Source organism: Aegilops tauschii, chromosome 2, assembly GCF_002575655.3.
Source record: "Aegilops tauschii subsp. strangulata cultivar AL8/78 chromosome 2, Aet v6.0, whole genome shotgun sequence".
NCBI lineage: Eukaryota > Viridiplantae > Streptophyta > Magnoliopsida > Poales > Poaceae > Aegilops > Aegilops tauschii.
The window spans coordinates 92111667-92139458 of NC_053036.3; the positions used below are offsets into that span (position 1 = coordinate 92111667).

A 27792-nucleotide genomic window follows, 5' to 3' on the forward strand; every position below is an offset into this window, starting at 1 on the left:
CGTAGCAGTGTGTGGTTTATATTGTGTCCATGTGCGGTGAGTTGTATAGTTTATTGCTCTTTTTTTCTCTAATTAACCGGGCAACCCTCTTCTTCTTAATCACTGAAAATGATAAATCCTTTCCCCGTTTATTTATATAAATAAAAAAGAAAATATGTTTTGCTTCTCCATGTGTACTTATGGTAGAAGAAAGACGAGTGATACCAACAGCGAGATCGAACGGCTCGCAGGAAGCCAGGAACGATCGTGTGACTAGCGAGGCGATCGATCGGTGGCTTCCATCGGTTTACCGACGCCCATCGGCGTAAAAACGACGAGCTCTGGATCGATCGATGCCTTCCTCCGCCTCTTCGTTGCCGGCGGTCGACGGATCCGACGAAGAAAGGCGGCGCACCGGTAGCGGTAGGCACGCAGACTGGCGTGCCGTGAGCCCGTGATCATGCAGCCACCGCTCGAGCTCTCGCCGCCGGCACCCGCCCTCCCTCTCCCGTGACCTCTCCCTCCCTCTCTTTTTCCCTTCTCTTCCTAGTGCAAATTTGTTGGGTGGATTAGATCCAAACTAGAATCAGCCAAGAACACATCTCTACGGCAGCTATTGGTCAGTAGCCGTCGTGCATCTTGGTAATTTTGCCAGTTTCCTTGTCGCGGCCACGAATGAATGATGCTCCCCTGCCTAGATGCACGCCCGCTCCTGATTGCGTAAGGTGAGCGTACTGCGAGATTGCACAAATGTTGTCTGGATAAACAGATGAGAGTTTTGCGAGATTGGTGGCACTTGATTTGTTATTTGTTTTGAGAATACTCTACAAAGTACAAACATCACCAGTTTAGCTACTTGTGGTTGCCTGAATTTATAATTTGGGTCAGTCGAATTTCGCGTGAAGAAAGGAATAGCTGGAGGGAAGGAAGGAGCTCTCCTGGGGAGCCCTCTGGGTCTATCTTAGGGTGGCAGCCGGCAGGCGACCCCGGTATCTATCTTAGTCTTGCAGGCGACCCCGGTATCTATCTTAGGCTGGCAGGCGACCTCATTATCTATCTTAGGGGTGTGGGGCATGGTACAGGTTCATCGGAAAAAAACTGGTCATCACCAGGCGGCGGAAGCACGGCGGTGGGCGGCGGTTCAGAGGAGCGCCGTCGGCCGCGGCGGCGGAGGCAGGCGGTTAGGCCTGTGCTGGATCGGTGAGGGAAGAGAAACAATACACGTATCGGTTTGAGGTTGAAAATGAAGCATTATCCGTTGGATCTTGATCCAATGGTTGAGATAGGAGGGGGAGAATTGGCTGACTGTTTTCAGATTTTCATGCGACTGGCGCCTAACCACTCCCAAATATCACCCCCCAAATGCATGATTCGGAAATGTACCAATTTTAGCTCACTAAATAAGGTTATCTATTTGAATTCTGTCGTACTGAGCATCAAGCTGTTGGCTATTCTGCGGTGGCTTATTTTAATTGTAGTGTGCCATCTTGATATATATCTTACTATGTAAAGCATTAATGTTTAAAACATGAATATTTTTGTTTCCCTTTAATGTGTAGTACTGCAGTAAGAGCCTAAGTACTACCACATTTCCAATCTTTTTTCTATGATATCTGATTCCTCAATGCTGATACATCGTTCTTGAATTTTTTGTATGACAGAGAAGTGGTCGTCGCAGAGTGGCCATCTAAGAAAATCTGCCACTGCTTGGTCTCTACCTCAGCCTCATCTGAACACCGTGTTTGGGCAGATCTACCGGACAGCCTGCTTCACCTAATCATTGCTCTCTTAAGCTCATTCCATGACCTCCTTGCTTTTATTGGCACCTGTCACTCTTGGCGTGCTGCGGTCTTTTCCTTCCCATCATCCATATACGCCTTTGTCTTCCCACCTCTCCATCTCAAAGCAGGTTTGCGTAGGGCTAATTGGCATTGCAACACAAGTTACAATCTCTTATCGAACTACAAATGGCATCTTTGTGATCTTGTGAGGACAAACTTATCTCTTCGCCGCTCAGCTCCCCGTAATACTCCAAACTACATGCGCTATTTGGGCTGCTCATATGGGCATCTTATCTTCTCCTGTGTGGAGCACCTTCTCCTTGTCGATGTTTACACAGGTACTAAGGTGAAGCCACCCAAACTCCACACAAACAGTGATTGTGTGATCGATAGTGCCATTCTTATGGCTCCACTCAGTTCATCCAACTCGTGTCTCCTCCTTTTCTCGAATTTATTCATCTTCCAGTGGCAGGTTGTAACAAATTCCTGGACAGACTACCCTCTTGTTTCTGAACACTTTCTTATTCAGATTGTTTTGTTCAAAGGTCAGATGTTTGCCATAGACTTTCCCCAGACGCTGAAAACCATATCCTTGGCACCTCAGCCCAACGTGCAGGAAGTCGATGTTGTGTGGGGAGAGGACATTGTTGTTGGCTTGAATTATGATCCATGGTTGGTGGTCTGTGGTGACATGCTTCTCATGGTTGATCTTGTTGATGACTTGATAAGCAATGGCACCTTTCAGGTCTCCCGCTTTGATTCTTCAGCCGAACCAGCTAAGTGGACAAAGATGGAGAAGTTGGAAAACTGGGCTCTCTTTATCAGCCTTGATAGGAGGAGCCCTACATTTTCTTGCATGAACCCTGAAATATGGGGCGGAAAGAGTAACTGCATTTATGTTCCGAGTGCGTCCAAAGACTCTGACGAACCTTGGATTGTTGTAGAGCTTGGTCAGGCAGTTTACAGTATAACTCGCTCGGATTCATACATTCTAGAAGGCAAAAGCAATCAGCTTGAGAGCCTCTGGGTGCTCCCCAGTTTGGTCTATGGTGTTGGCCAGTGAACGATAATGTTTGGTTGTCGCGTGTTTTTTACTCTTAGTGAGCCTCTGCATCAGTTAACGACAGTGGCAAGCGTTAAGCAGTTACAGAAGAAGAACCGGGAAGGAACTGAAGTGTCTAATTTGTACAAGCATTTGCACTCTGAAATGCTGAAAGTACCTACTGGACATGTATGTTTCCGAAAATGTCAATTTATGTTGAATTTTATTATGGTTCAATTGTTCATCCAGGAGCATATGCTCCTGGAGCCAAAACGCTACCCTTGATTGTGGATTGCCACAAGAACATCCTTACTTCATTTTTTTTTCTCTGAGGGGGAGAATTACACAACTGTTGCAACCAGAGGAAGGAAGTTCTTCATAAAGGCCGTCAGACAGTGTAGTGCAAGTTCCTCTTGGCTAATGTATTATCTTTAGTTCTCGATGGAAGGTGTTATTATCACAATCAGAGAGAGCATCAGCCTAAAAGTGCTCGCAGCAAAATGAGTGAATTAAAAATAGTCCAGAAAAACCAGTGATTTGCAACTCAAGAATACTTGGTTCATTGATTTTGTAGATTCATTATTCATCTGTCTAATCAAGCGACTTAGCTAGTGATGAAGTTAGGAATAGATGTCATGAACATTTTATTTTTGGTTGAGGAGGGCAACTGTAAAACTGGTACAACGGAACAGTGTAGTGCAAGTTCCTCTTTGCTAATGTATTACATTTAGTTCTTGAGGGAACCTCAGCACTGTAATTATCACAAACATGGTCTAGCTCGCACCAAAAGAAAAACGTTCTGACTTCTGAGGGAAAAACAAAACAAAACTGCACATCAGAGTTCAGAATGGTCCAAGAAGTGTTTGTAGACGTAAAGAAGTTCAGAAAGATCTAGTATACCGTTTCATCATCCAACACTTGGAAGAAAAATGCAGCAGAACTAGCTACGGGAGAAGCTTCAACACATACATTCTCCATGCAGGCATGCATCTGAACACCAGAGAGAGCATCCCTGTAGACTGTTTATTTTCTAGTCTCTGTTTATTTTGGCAGCATGCATCTGAACTCTGAAATCAATGCAATCAGCGCAAGAAATGAGGGCAAGATGTAAAATGTATTTGTGGTGGAAAATAAGATCTTGCAGCATCCTTGCTTGCAGAGAGTAAGCATTTTGAGCACACATGAGTTCCAAGAAAATCATCAAACTGTAACCAACTATATAGAAAATTAATGAGAGATGGGTTTGTTTGCAGATAATATAGAGATTCAGGGATAAAATCTGCAGTGCTTATCCTATGTATACTTTATATAGAGATTCAGATATTATGACATGCTAACTTCATTTTCTAGTTGGTTACAGTCTACATAGGATAAGCTCTGCATAGTATACATGACAAAACAATTAAGCACTGCAGATAACTTATTTTTTTCGAAACGGAGCACTGCAGATAACTTAGAGATTCAGAGTTTACAGAGGATAAGCTCGACAGCAACTACTGCATATTTAGGCTCCAAAATATGAATAACTTAGTTCGACAGTTGACAACAGAAGTTTAAATTTAATTAGGTTCTTCTGAGCGTGCTGTCGATCCTTGATTGTCTTCAGTTGATCCATTTCCAGTGCTGCATTGTTGCTCTAACTCCTCCGTGACAGTTGCTAGGCATTCCGGTGTTACAAAAACAGGGAGACCAGACTCCAATCTTTTGTCTGGGATCCAGGTAGTCGTGCATCCAAATGGTATGATATTTCTGTAGTCGCGTGAGATCTTAGATTCATCAAAAATTCCACTCCAGGTCCTACCTAGGTAGGGCAGGCTGTAGTATGGGGACATGTATGTAGCAGAGCTAACCCCAATCTTACAACAGATGGCGATAACATGAGAGCAAGGCTTGTGAAGTAGCTGCGGCTTGCTGCATGAACATGTGGCAGTTTTTTCAACTGTGGATCCTTCAGACTTATTCATGCTGCGGGTATATTTCGACTTCAGGTGAACAGTCACCTCCCTCTTCCTTCCCTTAACTGTAAACTTCCGATCCAATACCTCACCACGAGCATTCTTCTCATCGGCATATGTATACGTAAGTGTATGCATCTCGGATTTCTGCATTTTGGAGTTCATGTCAACCTGGACACGTTTCGGGAAGTTAATTGATGGGTTGCCAATTGCTTTGTTTGCTGCAGCACTTGTGTTTTCGAAGTACTTTACCAAGCGCAGGAACGTCACCTCCACTATCGCACTGAGCGGAAGGCATGTGATCCCTTTCAACACAGGGTCGTTCTTATATACATCAGTTATATCACTGCCCATGATGCCATACCTTGCTCCATCTCTGTCATATGCCAGTGACCACTTCTCCTTTGGTTTCAGACTGATCCAATCAGAGAACTTTGTTATCTTTCCTTTGGTGTCATCGGCATGATCTTCTTCCTTCCCATCCTTCACAGAATCATGTTGGTTACATTGGTTTTGTGCCTCATGCTTGACTGATTCCTGCTGCATTTCCCCACTAGCGCCCTGTTCCTTCTCCACCATATATTTGGACGTCAACTCGTCTAGCTCCTGCCAGATTTTTCCAAACTTATGGCGCCGCTTCTGCTGGCAAAGTTTCCTGAACATCAGCAGAAGCTTCTTGTCACCAAAAGACGCAAAGAAGTTTTAAGCAAGGTCTTCCATGCACCACCTGCTTTCTGCTTTACGCCACTGTCGATCTCGGGATTTCAGAAGGTCCTCCACAGCATCAATCAACTCCCTTTTGTAGTCATGTATAATGCACACATCAGACTGATGCACCACTGCTCGCTCCAAATTCCTAAGAAACCACAACCAACTTTCCTTGGTCTCACCCTCAACGACAGCACATGCTACTGGAATGGAAAAATCATTAGCATCCAATGCCACAGCAGTCAACAACATCCCTTGATATTTCCCACATAGTGGTGTGCCCTTGATGCATAGCACAGGGCGACAGGTATGGAAGGCCTGTAAGCACTGTCCAAATGCCCAAAACATACGCTGCAGGACTCGGAAACCCTTACACTCTGCAACCTCTGCATCCTTGATGTCAACAAAACAACCAGGGTTCTTGCGTGCTATTTCCTTAAGCAACCTTGGGGCAAAGTTGTCTGAATCATAAAAGGTACCGAATTCCCTCTCCAGAGCAAACTGTCTTGCCCTCCACGCCTCGACGGGACTAATCTTCTCGCCTAAGGGTCCAGTGAGATAATGTACAAATTCCTTAGCTGTCATCGTCAGGTCATCCACAAGGTCACGGAAAGCGTAGACAACATGAACTTCTGTGTCACAAGGTTTTTTCTCTTCAATTTATTTGCAAAGGAACTCCAGCATTTGCCAGTCAAAAACTCATGCATGCCCCACGGGTAGTCCTCCAAACAACAGTCCGGTTCGGAGGACTCTTCGTCAAAGAAATCAGTTTTGCATTGCTTGAGGAACCCCTTGATATCGAGATCTTGTGTTTCTGGATGGAGCCGGAACAGCCTGAAGATCCAGAGCTGTAGATCCACCAATGACATGGACTGTGGCTGCAGCGGCAGCTCACCAATTAAGTGAGCACATTTGTCTTCTAAATAGTTGCCACGCACGCGGGAAAACGGTGCTCTACATCCATAGTACACAGGCATCTGAATCGGCTCCTCAACCTACACCATCAAACAATGCCACAACACGCATGGAAAAGATTCAGACGAATCAAACAACCAAGCAAGTACAGGGGACAAATTCAGACTAACTAAAGTATCACTATCAAGTGAGCTGATGGATGGGTACAGTGAACTACAGACCTGCGTCTTGCGAGGCTTCCCGACAGCCTTTGCCGTCGCCGTCGCCGGGGCCTTCCGCTTCCTCGCGCCAGCGAATGTACCCTGCAATATCAGAACACGCAGATCTTCAACAAAACGGGTGGCGGAGAATCCATCGAGTGGTACCCGGAGGGCGGCGAGGAGAGCGTACCAGCTGGGGGACGGGGAGCGCGTCGGGGCCGGCGAAGGAGGGGACTTCAGCGGCATCGGCGCCGGCGCGTGGTTCGTCCATCGCCGGCTTCGTCGGAGCAGGCTTGCCGCCGTCGGAGCCGGAGCCGAGGCCGGCGTGGGTTTCCATCTCTTTATGTGCGCGCATTTGGGCAATGGGAATGGGAAGAGGGTTTTCCCTCGCTTCTGGAGTTTTTCCCTCAATTTTCTCGTGATGGGCCGCTCGCCACGAGGTTCAACGGTTGTACCTGGGCTGTGAGAAGGCTGTGGGCTCTCGTCCCCACTGAGAAAGAACTCTCCCAAAAAAGCTCGCAATAAAACAGCAGACACCCCTAGAAGAAACAGTACAAGATGGAAACCATGTTACAGTGGAAACATGTACAAATATGAAGCTGAAAATCATTTGGGAGGTATGAACAGTAAAAAATTCAGCAATGAATAGTGAAAAAAAAGTGCAACATTTTTTTGACCTAACTATTCATGGAAAACTTGTTCTTTTATTTCTTGACTCCCAAATGAATATAGATTTCACTATCAAAATTTGCAATGTATTTGGTAAAAAGCAGATAAGTTTGACTTGTGAAAAAACTGAAACTTCAATTAATTTGCAAACGGAAGGAGTTGAATGGAAGATCCTTACCGCAATAATATAATCATATAATCCAAGACATTATTTTAACAAAAAATGGTGGATACTGGACACAACATTTTGGCGGAACAGTAAATTCGTTTAAAATAGTAAAAAAAATCAAAGAGAACTGATTTTTTTGTGATGCTAGATGCTAATGTGCGTGAAGTCCATGACAAATTTCGTGAAGTTTGGACATTTCAGTAGCTCTCAGCAAAAAAGATAAATTTTGGGATGTAAGAAAGTTACTGTTCACATGCTGTTTTGATCGATTTTGTCTTTATTTGCCATGAGCTCCTCAGATGTCCGAACAAGCTCAAATTTGGCAAGAACGTCTCGAATTGGAATATCTTCCACCTAAAAAAATTCAGATATTTTTGATATTTTTTTGAATTTACTGTTCACCAGGTGCAGATCAGCCCCGACCACCGAATTGAATATCCGATCATATATATGTAACACCATATTTTCCTATCATTATCATGAGTACAAAATATCATCACCTAGCAAACACATCTCCTCCCGAGCACGGGTGCGACGTGCCCCGGCGCCATATTTAGTTCTCGAGGGAAGTAATCAGTGAGATTATCACCACCAGTAGCAACGGTCCTAGGGTGCTCATAGCACATCGCGAAAAGAAAAGGGTGTCTGCAGCGAAAAGAATTAAACATGGTCCAGCCGTCCAGCTTCATGTGCTTTCATTCAAAATCTTTCTGGGCGAAAGTGATTTTATTCATTTAATGGACATGGCTGTTGGCCTGTTCCAACTCAAGAATGGCTGGTTGATTATTCATCAGTCTAATCAAGCAACTTAGCTAGTTCGATGAGGTTAGGAATCGGTGTCATGAACACCAAATAAAAAACGTTCTGAAGGAAAAACACATAAGAAGAAGAACTGAGTGCAGAATGGTCCTATGTCTGTACCGCAAAAGGCTTTCGCCTCGCTTTATATTATAAAGCAACTGCCCAAGCCAAACATTCAATAGGGTTCACACACACAGGTCTAGTACAGACAAGTAGTCAAAGGGCTTTCGTCCTCTGTCTGTACACGTAAAGAAGTTCAGAAAGATCTTGGAAATTGTTTCATCATCCAACAGTAAGCATAAAAATGCAGCAGAACTGCAGAAAAATGCATTATGATTCTTTATAGTATGTTGTTTCTTCACTGAGCACACAACGGAAGAAATACAGCAGGAAATTACTTTCCTCCCAAGAAAAAAACATGATGAATGATGAAGAACAGTAGCAAAGAATTGACCAATAATGCAACATTATCTCTGTACATATCATTTATTTTCAATTTAATGATGAATACGCAGTACTCATTCAGTTTCTCCTGGGAAAAAACATAGCATTATTATATTTGTTTTTGGGAAGACCAACTTAACACAGGTAAATGTGCTAACAGAGCAAACTGAAAGCAGCATGTCAAGACCTGATGGCAAATCTGTAGACTGGCTACTTAAAAAAAAACTGTAGACTGGAACTCTGTACCGCATTTGCATATGGATTCAGAGAAATTGTTCACGATGCACAGATCTTGGCAACATTCTTGCTTGCAGAGAAAAATATGTTTAAACAAGAAATGATGTCTTCTAGAACAATTTGGCATTCGAGCATGCAAGAGTTCCAACAAAATTATCAAACTATAACGGTGTAAACTACTGGAAAAATAATAATATAGAGCAAGATTTACGAGTCGATGAGTCGACAAGTCATTCTGAGGTTGAGACTCATAGACTAAGCGTGACTAATCGACACGAATTGACACTGAAGTTTCGACTCAAAGACTAGTCGACACTGAAGTCTAGTCAGGCCTGAAGTTGAGACTCATAGACTAGTCTACAGACTAGTCTTGACTAGTCCTTGGACTCATAATCCATCATATAGAGGGGTTGATTTGCAGTCTTCCATGGGCGTAGTAACCATATTGTCTTAATATGCCTAAATTCAGTTTTCATGCACTGCAAATAATACCAGAGGTTCAGAGTTTACATAGGATAAGCTCGACAGTGACTACTGCATATTTAGGGACCAGAATGTTAATACCTTGATAGGTGATAACAGAAGTTTAAATCTCATTAGGTTCTTCAGCGCGTGTTTGTTGTCTCTCAAACCTAGAGCTCTGTCTATGGCGAAGAAACTACACGAGTCTGATTTTTTTGCAGCGCACTGAACTGCTGCGTTTTCTGTCCTCTTTATTCTTTGATGAACGGGGAAAACGGATCGAGGACGACCCCCTCTACTGGATCGTGCCATCCCACGATCAGGGGCGTGCGTTCGCCGTGAACTACGGCCTCGGGATCGCACAGACTGCATCTTCGGGCTCTATCTCTAACTGAAACCAAATAACCAGCTAACTGAAAATACTACGCTGCCGTAGCAGCTCTGACTACTTGTCACGCTAGATTATTAGCTAACAATCTCCCCCTAAGCTAGTCGTGACACAAAGCTAAACCTCGACCATACCAATGCGTGCACGAAGCTGCTGAAACCGCGTGCGCCCTAGTGACTTTGTGAAAATATCTGCCGAGTTGATCACCCGTGGCGATGTGCTCCACCCTGATCTTGCCTTCTTCCACACACTTGCGGATGAAATGGAATCGGACGTCGATGTGCTTGTTGCGATCATGGCACACCGGGTTCTTGCACAACTGGATTGCGGACTTGTTGTCGATGAAGATAGTGGTGGCGCCGGCCTCCTCTTTCAGCAAGTCCCTCATGAGCCTGCTCAACCAGATCGCCTGACACGCCGCCGTTGTTGCTGCCACATACTCCGCCTCACACGAAGACAAGGCGACGATCTTCTGTTTTTGTGATTGCCAGGTGATCGGTGCCCCTCCCAGGAAGAAGAGGTTGCCCGATGTGCTCTTGCGGTCGTTGACGTCGCTGGCCAAGTCTGAGTCACTGTACCCAATGAGCTTGCCATCGCCTCTCTTGACATACCTGCAGCCATACTTGCGCGTGCCTGCAATGTAGCGCAGCAGGTGCTTGACGGCGGCGAGGTGCGCCGTGGTCGGCGCCTCCATGAAGCGGCTCACATACCCCACCGCAAACATGATGTCCGGCCGTGTGTGGGTGAGGTAGCGAAGCCCTCCGATGATGCTGTAGTAGTGAGTGGCGTCCACCCGCGGCTCTGGTCCCTCTTTGCTCAACTTGAGGCGCGGCTCCATGGGGACATGCACTTCCATGGGGACATGCACTGGATTGCAGTCCGCCATGCCCCGCCCGCTCCAAGAGCTCGCCGGCGTACGCCGCCTGCGACAGAGTGATCTCCCCGGCCCCCTGCTTCACCTCTATGCCTAGGTAGAAGCTGAGCAGGCCGAGGTCACTCATGCGGAACCTGCCCATCATCTCCGTCTTGAAACCGTGGATCGCCTTGGTGTCGGCTCCGGTGACGACGAGATCGTCGACATACACGCCAACCAGGAGCCGAGCTTGCCCTTCGCCTCGCGTGTACATGTCATGCTCTGACGGGCAGCTCGCGAACCCAAGCTGCTGCATAGTGCGATCGAGCTTAGCGTTCCAAGCCCGTGGTGCCTGCCGCAGCCCGTAGAGCGCCTTGTGGAGGCGATAAACCTTGTGCTCCTCGCCGCTCCGCGCGAAGCCAGGAGGTTGCTTGACGTAGACCTCCTCCTTGAGCTCGCCGTTGAGGAAGGCCGACTTGACGTCGAGGTGATGCAGCTCCCAGCCACGCTGAGCCACCATGCCCACCATGACGCGCACTGAGTCCAGTCTGGCCACGGGCGCGAACGCGCCGTCATAGTCCACGCCCTCCTTCTGCACGAAGCCCCTCGCTACGAGCCTCGCCTTGTGCTTGACCACAACACCGGCTGCGTCTTTCTTCAGTTTGAAGACCCACTTGAGTCCGATCGCCTGGTGACCTGCCGGCAAGTCAGTCGGTGTCCAAGTGTCGTTCTCCTCGATCGAGGCCAGCTCATCCAGCATGGCACGCCGCCAGCACTCGTGCGGCTCAGCGTCGGCGAAGATGAGTGGCTCCTCCTCTGCTAGCAGTAGCTGCTCGGCCATCTGCACCAGCTCGTTCGCCCTGTGAAGGACGTTCGAGACGCGGCGAAACCGGTGCCCAACGACTAGATCGTCGTCGGCGTCGAAGAGGTCTAGCTGCATCGGCGGCGGCGTGACGAAGCCCACTCCCTCCGGAGTGTCTATAGGAGGCACACTGCCGCCAGGCGAATCCGGCGTGGCTGCGCCTGCAGCAGTCTGCGGCTCTGCTGGTGTCCCTGGCGACCTGGCAACGGTCTTGGACGCGGCCGGAGTCGCTCCCGCGTCACCATCGTCTTCTTCGCTCGGGTTGCCTGCCGTGTTGTGCACACTCTGTGCTCTGGCGACAAGAGGGAGCTCGTGGTGGACGACGAGCGGCTCGACGGTGGGCTCGCCGCCAGTGCCCCAATCCCAGCTTGCTGCCTCGTCGAACACTACGTCGCGTGATGCGTACACACGCTTGTTCAGGGGGTCGTACACGCGGTACGCCATCGAGCCCTCCTCGTAGCCGATGAAGATCATCTTCGTGCTGCGATCGTCGAGCTTCTTCAGCCCGGGCCGCGTGTTTCTGACGTAGGCGATGCAGCCGAAGACGCGCAGATAGTGCACGACAGGCTTCTTGCCATGCCATACCTCGTACGGGGTCTTGCCATCGACGCTGCGGGTGTATGATCTGTTGAGGATGAACACCGCAGTGGCCACGGCCTCCCCCCAAAACCAACTCGGCATGTTCTTCGCCTTGAGCATGCTCCTGGCCATGCCGACGATGGTCTGGTTGCGCCGCTCGACGACGCCGTTCTGCTGCGGCGAGTAGGGCGCCGTCAGATGCCGCTGGACACCATGGTCCGTGAAGTACTCACCGAGCGCTGTCGAGGTGAACTCGCCGCCCCGGTCTGTCCGGAACGTGCGCAGCTTCGCTCCCCGCTCTGCCTCTGCCGCGGCGACGAAGTGTCTGTTACTGGCCGCGGCGGCATCCTTTGCCGGCAACAGCATGGCCCACATGTAGCGGTTGTGGTCGTTGACGATGAGCATGAAGTAGCGCTTGCCTCCCGGAGTGCTCGGGGTGATCGGCCCGCAGAGGTCGGCGTGCACCAGCTCGAGCGGGTCCTTCGCTCGATAGCGCGCCTGAGAGGGGAACAGCGCACGCCGCTGCTTCCCCACCAAGCACGCGTCACACAGCTCCTTGGTGTGCTCCACGAGAGGCATCCCGCGCACCATATCTGCGCGCCCCATGCGCCGGAGGGCGTCGAAGTGTTGGTGGCCGAACCTCGCGTGCCACCTCCACGCCTCGTCGCCGACGTGTGCCGCCAGACAGACAGGGTGTGAAATGTCCAAGCGAACCACATAAAGGCGTTTGCCGTTCCGGCGTACCTGGGCCAGCTCGTGTTGATGACGATCGTACAGGGTCAGGAGGCCGCCTTGGATCTTGACGGTGCAGCCGTGCTCATCCAGTTGCCCGAGGCTGATGATGCTGGATTTCAGACGCGGGATGAAGTAGACGTCCGTCAGAGCGCGCTGATCGCCGCTGCGCACGGTGAACGTGATCGTGCCGCGGCCGTGGATGGCCACGCTGGATCCATCTCCAAACCCGACGCTGCCGGTGACGCCCTCATCTAGCTCCGCGAACGCCGTGCGGTCGCCGGTCATGTGGTTGGACGCGCCGGTTTCCAGGAACCACCGGCCGTCGCACGGTTCCTCGTCCGCGCCTAGATTCACCTCTGCGCGCTCCTCGTTGAGCATGATGTGCTCCCCCACGGTCTGTGGCGGGTCCGTGGCGATCACCGCCATCAGGAGCGTCGGGTCGTCGTCGTGCCCATCCGCGGCGTGCCCGCCATGTTCGACGAGGTTCGCCTCCTCGCGGATGCGCGTTCGGCACTCGCGCGCTGTATTTTCTGCAGTGGCGGCACTGATCAGTGGGCTTCGCGCGGCTGCTGGTGCCGCGCCCACCGCCGCGTCCGCGGCCTCGTCCGCGGCGTCCGCCACCGCATCCTGACCCAGAGCCGCTGCCTCCGGATCCATCGTTCTCGTGGCGCTTGAGGCGCGCGTTCCACTCCTCCTCCGTCATGAGGAGTTGGCCGCCGCTGGTGTTCCCGGAGTCCAGGCCGTAGCGCTCCTCCGCCGCCTTGAGTCGCCCGACGAGCTCCTCCATCGAGAGCGTGTCGAGATCGACAAGCGTCTCAATATAGAGCGCGATCTGGGAGAACTGTCGAGGCACGACAGAGAGAAACTTGCAGACGACCTTCTTCTCCGGAATCGTCTTTCCAAGGAGACTGAGCTGGTTCACCATACCTGTCAGTCGCATGGCGAAGTCGTCGATGCACTCGTCGTCGTTGAACGTCACGACGATGTACTGCTTGCTGAGAGTGGCCGCCTTGGCCTCCCGCACACGCGCCACGCCAAGGCGCATGGTCTTGAGAGCCTCCCAGGCCTCCTTTGCCGTGCTCTTGGCCGCAAGAGTCGCCACCATCTCAGGCGGCACCCCGCACAGAATCGCCTCCATGGCGAGCCTGTCGTCGCTGCGCACTGCCTTGCCGGTCTCAATCGCCTCCCATAGGTGCCGCCCCTCGAGCTTCACCTGCATCAGGAGGGCCCAGTCCCCGTAGTTGGTACGGGTGAGCATCGGCCACGGCGACCCGCCGCCACCCTCGCGCACTACCCGAGTCTGCACGATCGACCCCGACTGCTCATCGCTGTCGGTGATCTGCGCTCGCGGTGTGCCGCCCAAGGTCTGCGGCGACTTGGACTTGTCGTCGTTCACCATCCCTCAACCTGGCTCTGGTGCCAATTGTTGTCTCTCAAACCTAGAGCTCTGTCTATGGCGAAGAAACTACAGGAGTCTGAATTTTTGTGCAGCGCACTGAACTGCTGCGTTTTCTGTCCTCTTTATTCTCTGATGAACGGGGAAAACGGATCGAGGACGACCCCCTCTACTGGATCGTGCCATCCCACGATCAGGGGCGTGCGCTCGCCGTGAACTACGGCCTCGGGATCGCACAGACTGTGTCCTCGGGCTCTATCTCTAACTGAAACCAAATAACCAGCTAACTGAAAATACTACGCTGCCATAGCAGCTCTGACTACTTGTCACGCTAGATTATTAGCTAACAGTGTTGTCGCTCCTTGATTGTCTTCAGTAGATCCATTTCCAGTGTTGCATTGTTGCTCTGACTCATCCGCAACAGTTTCTATGCAGTCCGATGTTACAAAAACAGGAAGACCACACTCTAATCTTTTGTCTGGGATCCAAGTTGTTGTATTGCATTCAAATGGCGTGATATTTCTGTAGCCGCGTGAGATCTTATATTCATCAAAATTTCCACTCCAGATCCTACCTAGGTAGGCCAGGCTGTAGTATGGAGACATGTATGTAGCAGTGCTAACCCCAATCTGACAACAGACGGCAATGACATGAGTGCAGGGCATGTGAAGCAGCTGTGGTTTGTTGCATGAACAGGTGGCACTTTCTTGTATTGTGGATTCGCCAAACTTACTTATGCTTTCCGATTTCAGGTGAACAACCTCATTCTTCTGCCTCGACTGAACTGTAAAATTCCGAAACTCTTTCCCCTGGAAAACATTTCTTGTTTTGGTGTCTAGGCTAATCACGCGATGCATCTTGGATTTCTGCATTTTTGAATTCATGTCATCCTGGACCCGTTCAGGGAAGTTCATTGATGGGTTGCCAATTGCTTCATTTGCTGCAGCACTTGTGTTTTTGAAGTGCTCTACCAAGCGCAGAAATGTCACCTCCACTATCGCACTGAGCGGAAGGCATGTTATCCCTTTCAATACAGGGTCATTCTTGTATATATTTGATATATCAGCGCCCATGATGCCGTACCTGGCCCCCTTCGTGTCATGCACCAGTGACCACTTCTCCATTGGTTTCAGACAGATCCAGTCAGAAAACTTTGTTACCTTTCCTTCGTTTTCATTGGCATGATCTCATTCCTCTTCAGAGTCCACTGAATCAGGTCGGTTCCACGGGCTTTGTGCCACCAGGCCTGCCTCATCATGCTGGACTAACTCTTGCTGCATTTCCCCACTAGTACCACCTTCTCTCTCTGCTGTATATTTTGTTGTCAACTCATCGAGCTCCTTCCAGATTTTAACAAACTTATTTAGTCGCCTTTGCTGACAAAGTTTCTTGAACATCATCACCAGCTTCTTGTCGCCAAAATATGCAAAGAAGTCTTCGGCAAGGTGTTCCATGCACCACCGGCTTTCTACTTTCCGCCATTGTCGTTGATCCGAACTTAGAAAGTCCTCTATAGCATCGATCAACTCTCTTTTATAGTCATGTATAATGCAAACATCCGATGGATGCCTCACTGCTTGCTCCAAATTCCTAAGAAACCACATCCAGCTTTCCTTGGTCTCCCCCTCAACGACGGCACATGCTACTGGAATGGAGTAACCATTAGCATCTAATGCTACAGCAGTCAACAAAACCTCTTGATATTTCCCGCATAGTGGTGTGCCTTTAATGCATAGCACAGGGCGACAATGATTGAAGGCCTGTATACACTGCCCAAAAGCCCAGAATATACGGTGGAGGACTCGAAAGTTGCTAAATCCTGCAACCTCTGCATCCTTGATGTCTACAAAACCCCATGCTATATCCTTAAGCATTCTTGGGGCAAAGTTGTGTGAATCATAAAATGTACCAAACTCCCGGCATCTTTTTTTAGAAAGAAAGCCCTTTTCCATTTTAGCAAAATTCTTTCTATTTATACCTACTTTAAGGTATTCATCATTGCAGTACAACTGCGCTCCAGAGCCTTCTGTCTGGCCCTCCACGCCTCAAGGGGGTTCATCTGCTCGCCATAGTGTTCAGCGAGATAAGCTATAATTTCCTTAGGTGTCATTGACAGGTCTTCCACTAGGCGGAGGAAGCGGAAGTTAGAAGTTGTCAGGCATTTTGTCCCAGGCAACACAACCCTTGCCAACTGAGAGTAATCATCATGTACGGCTTTGAGCAAAATAGCATAATGCTTGATCTCAGAGCATTCTGCATACAGCATGAACTTTTGCATCACATTCCTTTTCCGCTTTAATTTATTGGCAAAGGCACTCCAGTACTTGTCAGTTTGAAAGTAACATGTGTCCCAAGGGCAGTACTCCATATACCAGTCAGGTTCGAAGTCGTCGAACAAGTCAGTTTTGCGTTGTTTGATGAACCCCTTAATGGAGAGATCTTGTGTTTCCGGATGGAGCCGGAACAGCTTGAAGATCCAGAGCTGTAGATCCACCAACGACATGGACTGCGGCTGCAGCGGCAGTTGGCCAATTACATGTGCACAATCTCTTACTCTAGGAGAAATGTATGAAGAATCAACTAAATCATCGCCTTGCACGCCATAAAACTCTTTAGTTCGTCCATAGTATACTGTATACAGGGATCTGAATGGGTTCTTGAGCCTACACCAAACAATGGGAGCACATAGATGGAACAAATTCAGTTTAGGCAAATCAAACAAGCAAGCAAGATTATTGCGGCGGCAGGTTATAAATGACTCATTTGGCACAGTACAGTACAGTGCGGTACAGTACAAACCTGCTGCTTCCGAGGCTTCCTCGCCGTGGCTGCCGGGGCCTTCCGCTTCCTAGCGCCGGCGGCGGCACCCTGCGAGCTCAGAACACACAAACTTCAACAAAAGGGGCGGCGGGGAATGGATCGAGTTGTACGCCGAGGCGGAGTGCGGCGAGGAGAAGGTACCGGGTTGGAGGCGGGGGCGTCGGCGCCGATAGGGGAGGCGGAAGAGTCGGAGGCGTAGGGTTCCTCCGCCGTCTCCATGGACGGCTTCGTCGGTGCAGGGCCACCGTCGGGAGTATCGGCGGCGGTTTCGAGCTTGGCAGTGGGAAGATTGGGAGGAGCTCTTTTTTTTCAGAACGGAAGAGCTTTCCCTCCATTTTGTCGACCCTTCGCTCCGTTTTCTGGCGGAGAGCAAGGGCCAGGGCCATGTTCGGGATGGGCCGCTGGCTCTAGGCTTATTTGTGCTTGGGCTCTGGGCTTTGCATTTCTTGAAGGCCCCCGTGCAGCCGGCAATGCTAGACTCACGGACAGATTACGGGGGATTAACAGGCTGGTTAGAGTTGATTGGTTAAGATTTGGTTAAGTGAGGCGGGCCCCACCACTGAAAATCAGGGGGGGCCAATTAGAGAAGCGCATGCAGACGAGTCCGTAAAGATCCGTTGTTTCTATCCGTGCGTGTAGTATTATTGCCCGTGCAGCACGCCAACGTTGCTGTTGTGTTATCCGGGACTGAGCTAGTGTTCAGATTCAGGAAAACGAAGTACAGAAAAATTCAGGATATTGTTTCAGCAATGGGAGAAGCTTCAACGGATACATTTCATTTCTTTTCAGTCTAATGAATCGACAGCATTTCTGCCAATTTCTCGGGGAAAAAAGCAGCAATAACATGAGGAGAAAATGACTCTGTTTACAAGGTTTTCTGAAGACACTGCAATCACCAGCAATAACATGAGGAGAAAATGTGAACTTTATTCGTGGTGGAAAATAAGGGATTGCACTTGGATTCAGAGAAATTGTTCAGCATGCTCATCTCTTTGCATCATCCTTGCTTGCAGAGAGGAACATATCTAAACAAGATATGTGGCATTTGAGCATGACAAAATCATCGAACTGTAACTAACTACAGTAGAAAAGAAATAAGAGACGAGTTATTTTGCAGTCTCCCATGGGCGTAGTGACCACTAAAGATTCAGGATTACATATGACCAACTTGATAGTCGCTTTCCACACAAAAATTCCACTCCAGGTCCCTTGGGTTACTGGGTATTAACATGGTGGAATTTGTAACATATTCAAATGGACATGAAATTTTCTTAGGGGTTCTGGATATGCAACACTGCAATTGCACATAATTCAAATGAAAAGCTAACATGATCTGAGAAAAGCCAAACCTATTTGCCAAATAGCTGCAATATGATGCAACCTCTTGACATTGCAGTATCTCAAATCAGAATATCTTCTAACCAATAACTGTCCCAAACATGGTTATGTGGTTCACCAGTCACACTTTTCTGACTAGAGCAGCAGAATGTTTTAAGAAGTCACAGATGCATACAACAATCGTATATACAGAAAGTTACTCAAATGATCTGCACAAATTCAGGCCAACAATTTTTCATTCATGTCTGAAATTGATTACAATATGACTTGATAGTCGATACATTCAGGACTTGCTTGGCCAACAATTTTTCATTCATGTCTGAAATTGATTACAATACGACTTGATAGTCGATACATTCAGGACTTGCCTAGCCCAAAGCTTCACTCACAAACACACACACAAGAGTTCACTAACCAATGTTACTCGTCGGAAACTGCAACTTTAACTCACCAAGACACCAATGCCTAAGAATCCAATTCAGCCAAGATTAATTTTACAGGAGAGTCAGCATAGTCTCCAGACGCTAGGTAGCTCACATGATTACTGTGTGTATTGACAAGTTCAATTCTACTCCTTTTTTCCTGCTACAAGCCGGGTAGCAAACGGGCATTTTGGATTTTGCGGCGAGTGCGTTTTACGCTCTGTCTCGGGCCGGAATTGCAGTACATGAGTTTCCAAATTTTTTTGGCTCATCTGCTTCACTTTGATTTATTGAAAATGCCCTTTATTTACTAAAACCCTTAACTTAGGACCAGGTGTGGATGTAGTGTAACTATGCCGTACACATCTTAACAAGATTTTTGCTGCCTAGCTAGATGGAGACTCTGCTGACACTCTAGTAAAATTACTAATGACTGAACGGGATTCAAAGAACACTAGAAATCTTGGTAAGCAAGTGCAGAACCTAGAGGGACAAAGATTAAATGAAACTTATGTGTGCATGGTTTAGGAAGCAACTAAAAGACTAGGGAAGGCGTAATACCACTGGACGCAGCCAAGGAATTGGTTGCTTCCTTGGTGCTGCAGCGGTGACACGGTTTTGCTTCGGAATCTTGCAGCTGAGCTCCCCCATCCCCCTTCTTGCGCGCAGAGTTGAAACTGCTGGAGTCATCTTCTTCACACCGGGCGCAGCAGCAGTGAGAGGCAGTGGTGTAGAGCCGACGAAAGAGCAAGTCTTGGAAGCGACCTGACGAGAGACCTTCTTCACAGGCGCAGCAGCAGTACTCCTACAAATTTGCAACTAGATTACATAGTTGGCAACTTGTAGCTTGCAACTAGATTCCTCTGCTCCCTCTGCTTTTCTCACTGCCGACTCTTCTCCTCTGATGTAAGACTACCACCAAGATGCTTGCACTGTTGATGATTTCTTGCTCTGCTTCCATCACCCGTGGATTTGCATCGCTTGAGCAAAGTCCCGTCGACGAGCCATCTCGAGGAGGTGAGCTTGATAACGCCATGCTTGCTGTCGTGCTTGGAGCAGCTCCTCAGGGGACTTGGTCACGTCGGAGTAATGGATCCAGGGGTCGTTGAACTGCACGGTGTCCACCATCTGCTCCACCTTTCGTCGGGCCTCCGCTCGGCTGCGCTCGATGTCGCGCCGACGGCTGGCCTCTTCTTCGGAGGCAGAGCGAGCCTTGTCGAGGCGAGCCATGGTGAGGCGAGCGTTCTCGATCAGTTCGCGCATGCTGATCTGCGGCTTCGGTTGCACACTGGGCGCAGCAGCAGTGGCAGGCAGTGGTGTAGAGCCGACGAAAGAGCAAGCTTTGGAAGCGACCTGACGAGAGACCTTCTTCACAGGCGCAGCAGCAGTGGCGGGCAGGCAGATTGGAGCCTTGGAAGCCGGGCGCTTGCGGTGGTGGCAAGCGGACTCCTCGTCTTCAGCCATCTCGCGTCCATGGGCACGGATCGCGCACCGGACATCCACGGGATCAGCACCAGCAGCAGCCGGCAAGGTGGTGGCAGGCCCAGGGCGCGTGGCGGAGGCAATATCAGAGGCAACGAAGGAGCCGGGCATCCCCGGCGCATGGCTGCGTTCTCCGTGGTTGACACACCAGACACGGGCGGGGTTAGCACGGGCCGCCTTGGCAGGAGCAGCGACATCAGATGCGGCCGTGGGGGCGTGGCGATGGGGACGCCCTCCATGGTCGACGCCGTAGCGGCGGAGTTCTTGGGCGGCTGCGGCGGCCTCCTTGGCGAGGCCGTCTTCCTCAAGACGGCGCTGGAAGTCGGCGTCCCAGCGGGCGAGGGACTCCCGGGACTCACCGGTGGCCTTGGCAAGGCTGTGCTTGGTCCAGTACTGGAGCACCCTCTCGAGGGCGCGCGAGGGCACCCGCATCTCCAGCGGGCGGGCTTGGGCGGCGGCCGGGCGATAGTCCCACGCCGGAGCGACGAGCACCTTGCCGTCGGAGCTATGGAGCTGGAGCACCTTCGCAGCCATCGATGCCGCGTCTTGGATTGGATCTGTGGATCGGGGAGGGAGGCGAACGAATCGAGTTGGAGCCGCTGCTCCCGCCGCAGGCGCTTTTATTCATCGGAGAGCTCCTGGTTCTTGCCGGACTCGGATTACCAGCTGTCGCCGGCTGAACTGGAAATGAACTCGAACTCGAATTCACAGGGGGCAAGCCCTTGGCCGTGTACCAGCCGAGCGGGGCAGGCGATGCCACCGCGCTGGTCCGACCGGCGTACGGGTCGGCCCGCGGCATCCGCGTCTCGGCGTGCGGCCACGGCCATTCCATCAGCGGGCAGGCGCAGGTACCCGAGCTCCTCCACGAGGCCGTCAGCCGGCGCACCCACACGGCGCGGCTCTGTTCCTCTGTTCTCCGAGCCTATTCCTCTGTTCCTTTTCTCTGCTCCGGCCTCTCCGGGCTCTGCGGCTGCCGAAGGCATTTATTTTTTTAACATTGTCAAGACTTTTATTCCTCAAATCACCATATCGTTTGCAACTGCAAGTGCTTGGGAAATAAAGACAGGGATAAAATCATTCCAACTTTCAGAAGGTCTAGTAGTACTATAAGAATTTAAAGAAATCACACTCCACTAACCTAATAACCATGAGTATCTCAAAGATACACGTCTTTTTTTTTCGAATGAAAAGCTTTTATTAATTAAGTGGGATCATTACAATCTGCCTCATAAAATATCTATCTCCCCTGGAGTACCACGCAGTATTACGTCCTTTCTTTCAACACATGGCATCCATTTCTGTTGTCAAAATTCTCCTTCCCTCTTGTACATACTTTCTTTCTCCTATAAAGCTATGGTATGCCTTTGGCGTACCCTCGAAAAAAATTCTTCTTCCCACGCTCACTGATAGCGGTTCCAGTGCTCACACAATCACAATAGTGTCAATCCTAAGGCGTCTCTCTCGCCATAAGATGAGAAATCTATACTTTTTCATGTGAGGTTTTGGCGAGGCGTGTATACGTGTTATAGATGGCCCACTTCATCTCTAATCTTGATGTAGCTGACTTGTTCATTTTTAATCCGACTCGGCACCGGTATGAAAAAAACAAGATCATGCACTATTGATTAAGGTTGCATCCTAAATTGTATCTTTTTAAAACGGTTAACAGGTAAAATAACATCATATTCATATTATAAACATCTTTCTAATCAAATTTCATATATAATATGTTAAATTTGAAGTTAGGGCCATATATGAATATATTTTTAAAGCATTTGATATGTGCTACGGGTTGATTAACCCAATTATTAGGGAGTTATATGCAAAAGAAGAAGAAAATTGACTTAAAGCTGACGTGTGGGTTGATTATCAGAAACATAAGGGGTTTTACTCTAAAAGTGAAATTCTGACTTAAAACTGGAATGCGGGTTGATTACCATAAACGTCGAGTCACTCACGCTTGTAAAGGGTATCGAGTCACTCGCGATTGGAGACGGCTTGATTTTCTGTAAAAGCGAAAATCTGGCTTAAAATTGGAATGCAGCCTTGCCATCGCCAACCTCTCCATGCCTGAGCCCGTGGCCCAATATTTCCGCCTCCAATGAGGTCATGCTATGGCCGCATCCGTGCCGACCTCACCACGGTAGGAATCTTCGCCAAGCGCTGAAGGTCTCATCCCGCCGCCACCATCATAAGTGTTCATATATTGTTGAAATACATGTGCAACTGCAGAGAATTCAGGATATGCGTTACACCTTATAAGTAAGTTTGTTGACGGACCTACAATTGCCTTGATATTTTGGGTTGTTACCAATTGCTTCTAATACATGTCATGTTAACCATGACTCCATACCACCTTTTTTCAATTTCTCGCCACTATTTCTCCTTCTTTTTTCCTTTGTGTCCCACTTGGTCCAACACGTGGGCTCACTTTTTATCTGCGAATTGTAGAGAGAATCAACGGGTGATCAAGGACACGCTTAAGAATATGTATATGGAGCCATGAGTAGAAGCAAGGTGTGAAGGGTCAATGAGTGTAGTGCCTTCTATGTTTCTTTTTTCAGAAATGTTTGGAAGAAAGAGTAACTATAATCTTTGGTTTCAAAATGGATTAATTTTAAGATATTTCTTAAATGTAAAGTATTGATTTCTTGATGTCTTCCCTCACATCAACACATGCTTTCATTGATTCGATGTTTGTAGGTCGTGTCTTATCGCATGTTACCAACACGTCACAGCCCATACTACGGACACTACTGCAGGTTGCTGCTAACGCGACACTACAATCAGAGACCCTTCGACGGAACTATGTGCGATGCATTAATCGCAAACGGTGGTGTAAAAAACGTCAAAAAGGTGCAAAACGTTTGCGATGGAGGATGCATCAAACACGGTTCAGATTTTAGTTGCGTGTGCGATGCAGGGCATACGATTTAGTTCAATTAACCGTTTGCAATGAGGAGGAACAAAAGAAACGGGCATCCAGATGAAGGTGTGTGCGATGTACAGCATACGGTTCACTCGGATGAATTGTTTGTGATTAGGCAACACAAAAGAAACGGGTAGCCAGATGAAGGCGTGTGCGATATACGACTTACGGTTCACTCGGATGAACTATTTGTGATTAGGCAACACAAAAGAAACGGTCAGCCAGATCAAGGTGTGTGCAATATACGGCATGCGGTTCACTCGGATGAACTGTTTGCGTTGAGACAAGAGAACAGAAACGGTTCAATATATCAAGATGTGTGTGATACGCGGCAAACAGGTCTATAATCAGAAATGTGTGCGAAGACGGATAATAACACAGACGGTTGATTCTAATAAGACGTATGTGATATGCTCTGTCTACACAACGTCTATTGGCCATTGGGCGACGGGCGGTCATCCGGGTACGCCATAAGGATGCGAAGAGGGCATCCTATATCAGCAAGGACTAGCTGTTCCACCAATAGCTCATCTAAGAGAACTCTCAAGTTAACTGTGCTCAGGCTGGAGTAGGCATGATCTGGGTGACCGGATGTGAAGTTGTCTTGATGTTAATCCGACTGATGGGATGTATCTTAAATGTCCATTAAGGACATTTATGACACATCCCATCAGTGGAATTAACCTCAAGGTCCTTGTTTTGATTTTTTGTTTTGTTTTTTAACACATGTTAAAGAAGGTCTACCGCATTACTTTTTGACAATGTGTGATTGAGGGCATACGCTTCAGAAGAATTAACTGTTTATGATTAGGCAACAGAACAGAAACGCCACGTACGCGGCCGAGAAAGCGTGCCCACGTTACGCCGTCCGGGAATAGTGCCGCACTTAGAAATTATAGAACCGTCAATAAATTTTGAGCCTGCGTCCCGTCACATTCCAAATTGCAAACCTGTTCACACCGATCAAAACCTAAACAGTTTCCCACTTAGGAGCGTATTAGCACTCGGTTATAAATACTACTACTCCAAGATGACTGCACATTCCTCCTCAACTCCTCATCCATAAAAACAAACAAGTCATTCACCATCGTTCCCTTGCGTCTGCCATGGCCAGCGTGAGTTCTGGGTCGAGAGATTGCCACCAGGGAGAGGCGAGCATGGAAGCGGGAGCACGAGAGATGTCCCGCCTCGCCGCGAAAGCAACCAACATGTCCCGCCGCGCAGCCATAGCAGCAGAGAGGTCCCGCCGCGCCGCCGAAGCAGCACGGAGGTCCCACCGCGCCGTCGATGCAGCAGACAGGTCCGGCCATGCCGCGAAAGCAGAAGAGATGTCCCGCCGCGCCGAGGATGCAGCAGAGATGTCCTCCCGCGCCGCGGCGGCCTGGGAAAATGTCTCGCGGGCAGGCGAGGACTCTTACAGGCGCATGCATGCCATCGTCCTTAGCTAGATGGATCAGATCTCCAGCTGGGCGAGGTTGCAGGATGACATGAAAGCCTTGTTTGAACAGGCTACCGGCGTCATCCGGCAACTAAATGAGAGCAATGCGAAGCTCCGGGCCGAGCGCGACCTGCTGAGGGCGAAGATCGTCGGAAGTGCGGAGCAGCAGGAGGAGACCACTGCCTTGTTGAAGAGGACCGGCGTCATCGTCGAGAAACTTATGGACGAGAATGCCATACTGCGCATCGAGCGCAGAAGGCTGGTGGAGGAATCCGTGGATGCTCTCAAGCAGCATCTTGAGGACAAGAAAGAGCTCAACGCCGCTCGCCGCGGAGACTAGTTCCCGCGGCCTGCAGCAACGCATCAAGAAAGTAGAGATCAGCAAGCCAGATCGTTGTTGTCTTCCTTCTTCTTTTGCCCCCTTGTGTATTTCGGGCGTTGCCGCATGTGGCTTTTTTAATTATGTTCCTAAATATGTAAGACAATTATTATCCACTGTCATTGTCCTTATATTCATCATGCTTGCTATAAGTCGCAGTCGATGCTATATAGGTCCGTCGGATCTTACATCAAGATCCGTGCAAAACTTTCTTTTTCAGATTTTCATTTTTCTCTCTTAAATCTCAGTCCAGTGAGACATATAGCCATGCCGTAGAACAGGGGCTCAGGCGCCTTTAATGGAGACGTTGGGAGGGAGTTGCGCGACGGGTAGCGGTCAAAGGGCTCTTCTCCCGATGAGCACGCGCAGGGGTCTGATCGCACGCCTCCCGTACTCAAATAGCTATCCCGCACGACACCTCCTAGCCAATAAAAAGGGGGACGTGTGGCGGCACATAATTGGTAAGTAGAACGCCCACGGTTTCAATAATACTTGTGTTTCCGATTTGTAATGTGACAGCACTTGTTCCAAAATGACTTTGTTGATTGTTAATGTGTGCACCTTCGCAAATCGGACAGAAAAATTACCACAACATGTTGGTGCCATGTCATGACACCATGCCAAGTTTCATGATTTTCAGGCGTGTTTTGGATTTACAGGAATTAAAAAACCAAGTTTCTAAATCTTTCCGGCCAAGCCACGACGCCCAGATGTTTGGATTTCATTCTCATCTCTTGCATGGGACCTAGAAATTCACCCAAGGACACACATGTGATTTTTCAACCAACTTTGGTGCACTGGAGCATGTACTTGTAGTTTAAATTTTAATTATGCACATTAAATGCCCAGAAACTCAATTAATGTATAAAAAGGCCAAACGAACCCCCAAAAATTCCAAGATTAAACACAACACTCCTGTTGTTGTATGTTGACACTAGAATTTTTTTTGAAAGCAATAAGAGGCAACGAATATCGTTCCGTCCCCAAATGTGGCACGTTCCCTACCGAAACCATCGCGCTTGTTGTGAGAAGCTCTGATTTGTGAGAAGTTTATACCCAAACCTGCCCCAAATGGGACAAAAATTTTACCACGGCATGTTGATGCCGCCCCATGATAGCATGCCAAGTTTCATGAATTTCAGACGAGTTTTGGATTTACTAGAATTTAAAAACCAGGCATCTCAACGTTTTGCCGGCAATCAACAGTGCCCTGGTGTTTGAATTTCATTCCCATTTCTTGCATGGGACCTAGAAATTCACCCAAGGACACACACGTGATTTTTCAACCAACTTTGGTGCACCGGAGCATGTGCTTGTAGTTCAAATTTGAATTATGCACATTAAATGCCCAAAAACCCAATTAATGTATAAAAAGGCCAAAGGAACCCCGAAAAATTTCAAAATTAAACACAACACTCCTGTTGATCTATGTTGACACTAGATTTTTTTGAAAGCAACGAGAGGCAACGGATATCGTTCCGTCCCCAAAGGTGGCACGTTCCCTACCGAAACCATCACGCTTGTTGTGAGAAGCTCTGGTTTCTGAGAAGCTTATATCCAAACCTGCCCCAAATGGGACAAAATTTTTACCACGACATGTCGATGCCGCTCCATGATACCATGCCAAGTTTCATGAATTTCAGATGAGTTTTGGATTTACTAGAATTTAAAAATCAGGTATCTCAACGTTTTGCCAGCAATCAACAATGCCCTAGTGTTTGAAATTCATTCTCATTTCTTGCATGGGACCTAAGCATGCACCCAAGGACACATATTTGATTTTTCAACCAATTTATATGCACCGGAGCATGTGCATGTAGTTTAATTTTGAATTGTGCACCTGAAATGGCTAGAAAACCAGTTTAATGTATAAAATGTCCAAACGAACCCTGAATAATTCTAATTCTTTTACGACACACATATAGTTTCATGTTCACTGCAGCTAAAAGTTGTAGCAATTCAAACACCGTCAATTGCCGCTGTGACCCCATTATGTAATTCAAATCAAGATGAAAAATCAAGTAGATCCCACACAGCTTATTATCACCAACCATGTGAGATGTAGTAGAAAATATCCTAGAGCACCGTCGGTGTATAGTACACCTATGGCTTACGCGAGAAGGTGCGTCGGCTATAGTCCACAGCCGGCGTGTCAAGCACACTAGCTCGCTCCCCAAATATCCCCGCCTTTGCATCCCTCGCAATTTTGAAAATATTACTACCTCGTAATCTCAAAAATATCTACCGCCTGGAAGGTTTTAATGTTTGATAGCACACGATTAGTATGTGCGGACCATGTGCGATGTCTGTTACTCCCGCTCTGCTTCAGTCCCTTGATTCAAATTTTCAGTAGCCCCGACATTTTACTCCCGCCTCTACATCCCTCGCAATCTCAAAAATATCTACTCGCCCTTGATCCAAATTTTCTGTAGCCCCGCCTTGTTACTCCCGCCTAGTAAAATTTTCAGTTGCTGCAGTATTTCCTCAAACACCACCTTGCCCCCCCCTCCACACACACCACACACTCCCCAAAACCTCCGTTCACACAGACACACACAACCCTCGAAACCATTGGTAGGTCGCCACCATCGCCTCCATCTTGAACCTCTGCCTGTGTGCCGAGGAGCTTGAGGAGCCAATGGCCAAAAAGAGGTTTATCACGGCCTTTTTGCCCGACGCCGGCGAGGTGGCCGCCGAGGTGTCCCCGTCGTCCTCTGCGGGCCCGATCCGCCATCGCCGGTCCCCTGATCTGCCCGCCGCCACGCCCCTACACCGGTTCGAGGACTTCCCCGTCCTCCCTCGGACCCGA

The 27792-nt window shown here is 48.8% G+C and overlaps 2 protein-coding genes and 1 pseudogene across 3 annotated transcripts; 1 reads left to right on the forward strand and 2 right to left on the reverse strand.

The window, feature by feature from the left end:
- The first annotated feature begins 305 nt into the window (after positions 1–305).
- Positions 306–3031, forward strand: LOC109733991 (putative F-box/kelch-repeat protein At5g24040). Of its 2 annotated transcripts, none has more exons than XM_073508054.1 (2): positions 306–489; positions 1641–3031. In XM_073508054.1, exons 1-2 carry the CDS (start codon positions 440–442, stop codon positions 2821–2823), a joined length of 1233 nt encoding a protein of 410 aa, XP_073364155.1. In that variant the 5' UTR covers positions 306–439; the 3' UTR covers positions 2824–3031. The 2 variants fall into 2 exon arrangements, with proteins under 2 accessions (XP_073364155.1, XP_040257656.1); XM_040401722.3 differs by having other exon boundaries at positions 314–704.
- Positions 3032–5458: 2427 nt separating this feature from the next.
- On the reverse strand, positions 5459–6540 carry LOC141041551 (uncharacterized; annotated as a pseudogene).
- A 12011-nt stretch (positions 6541–18551) lies between these two features.
- On the reverse strand, positions 18552–21773 carry LOC109733996 (uncharacterized). Its single transcript, XM_020293204.4, has one exon. It carries the CDS (start codon positions 20769–20771, stop codon positions 19716–19718), a length of 1056 nt encoding a protein of 351 aa, XP_020148793.1. The 5' UTR covers positions 20772–21773; the 3' UTR covers positions 18552–19715.
- Positions 21774–27792: the final 6019 nt, after the last annotated feature.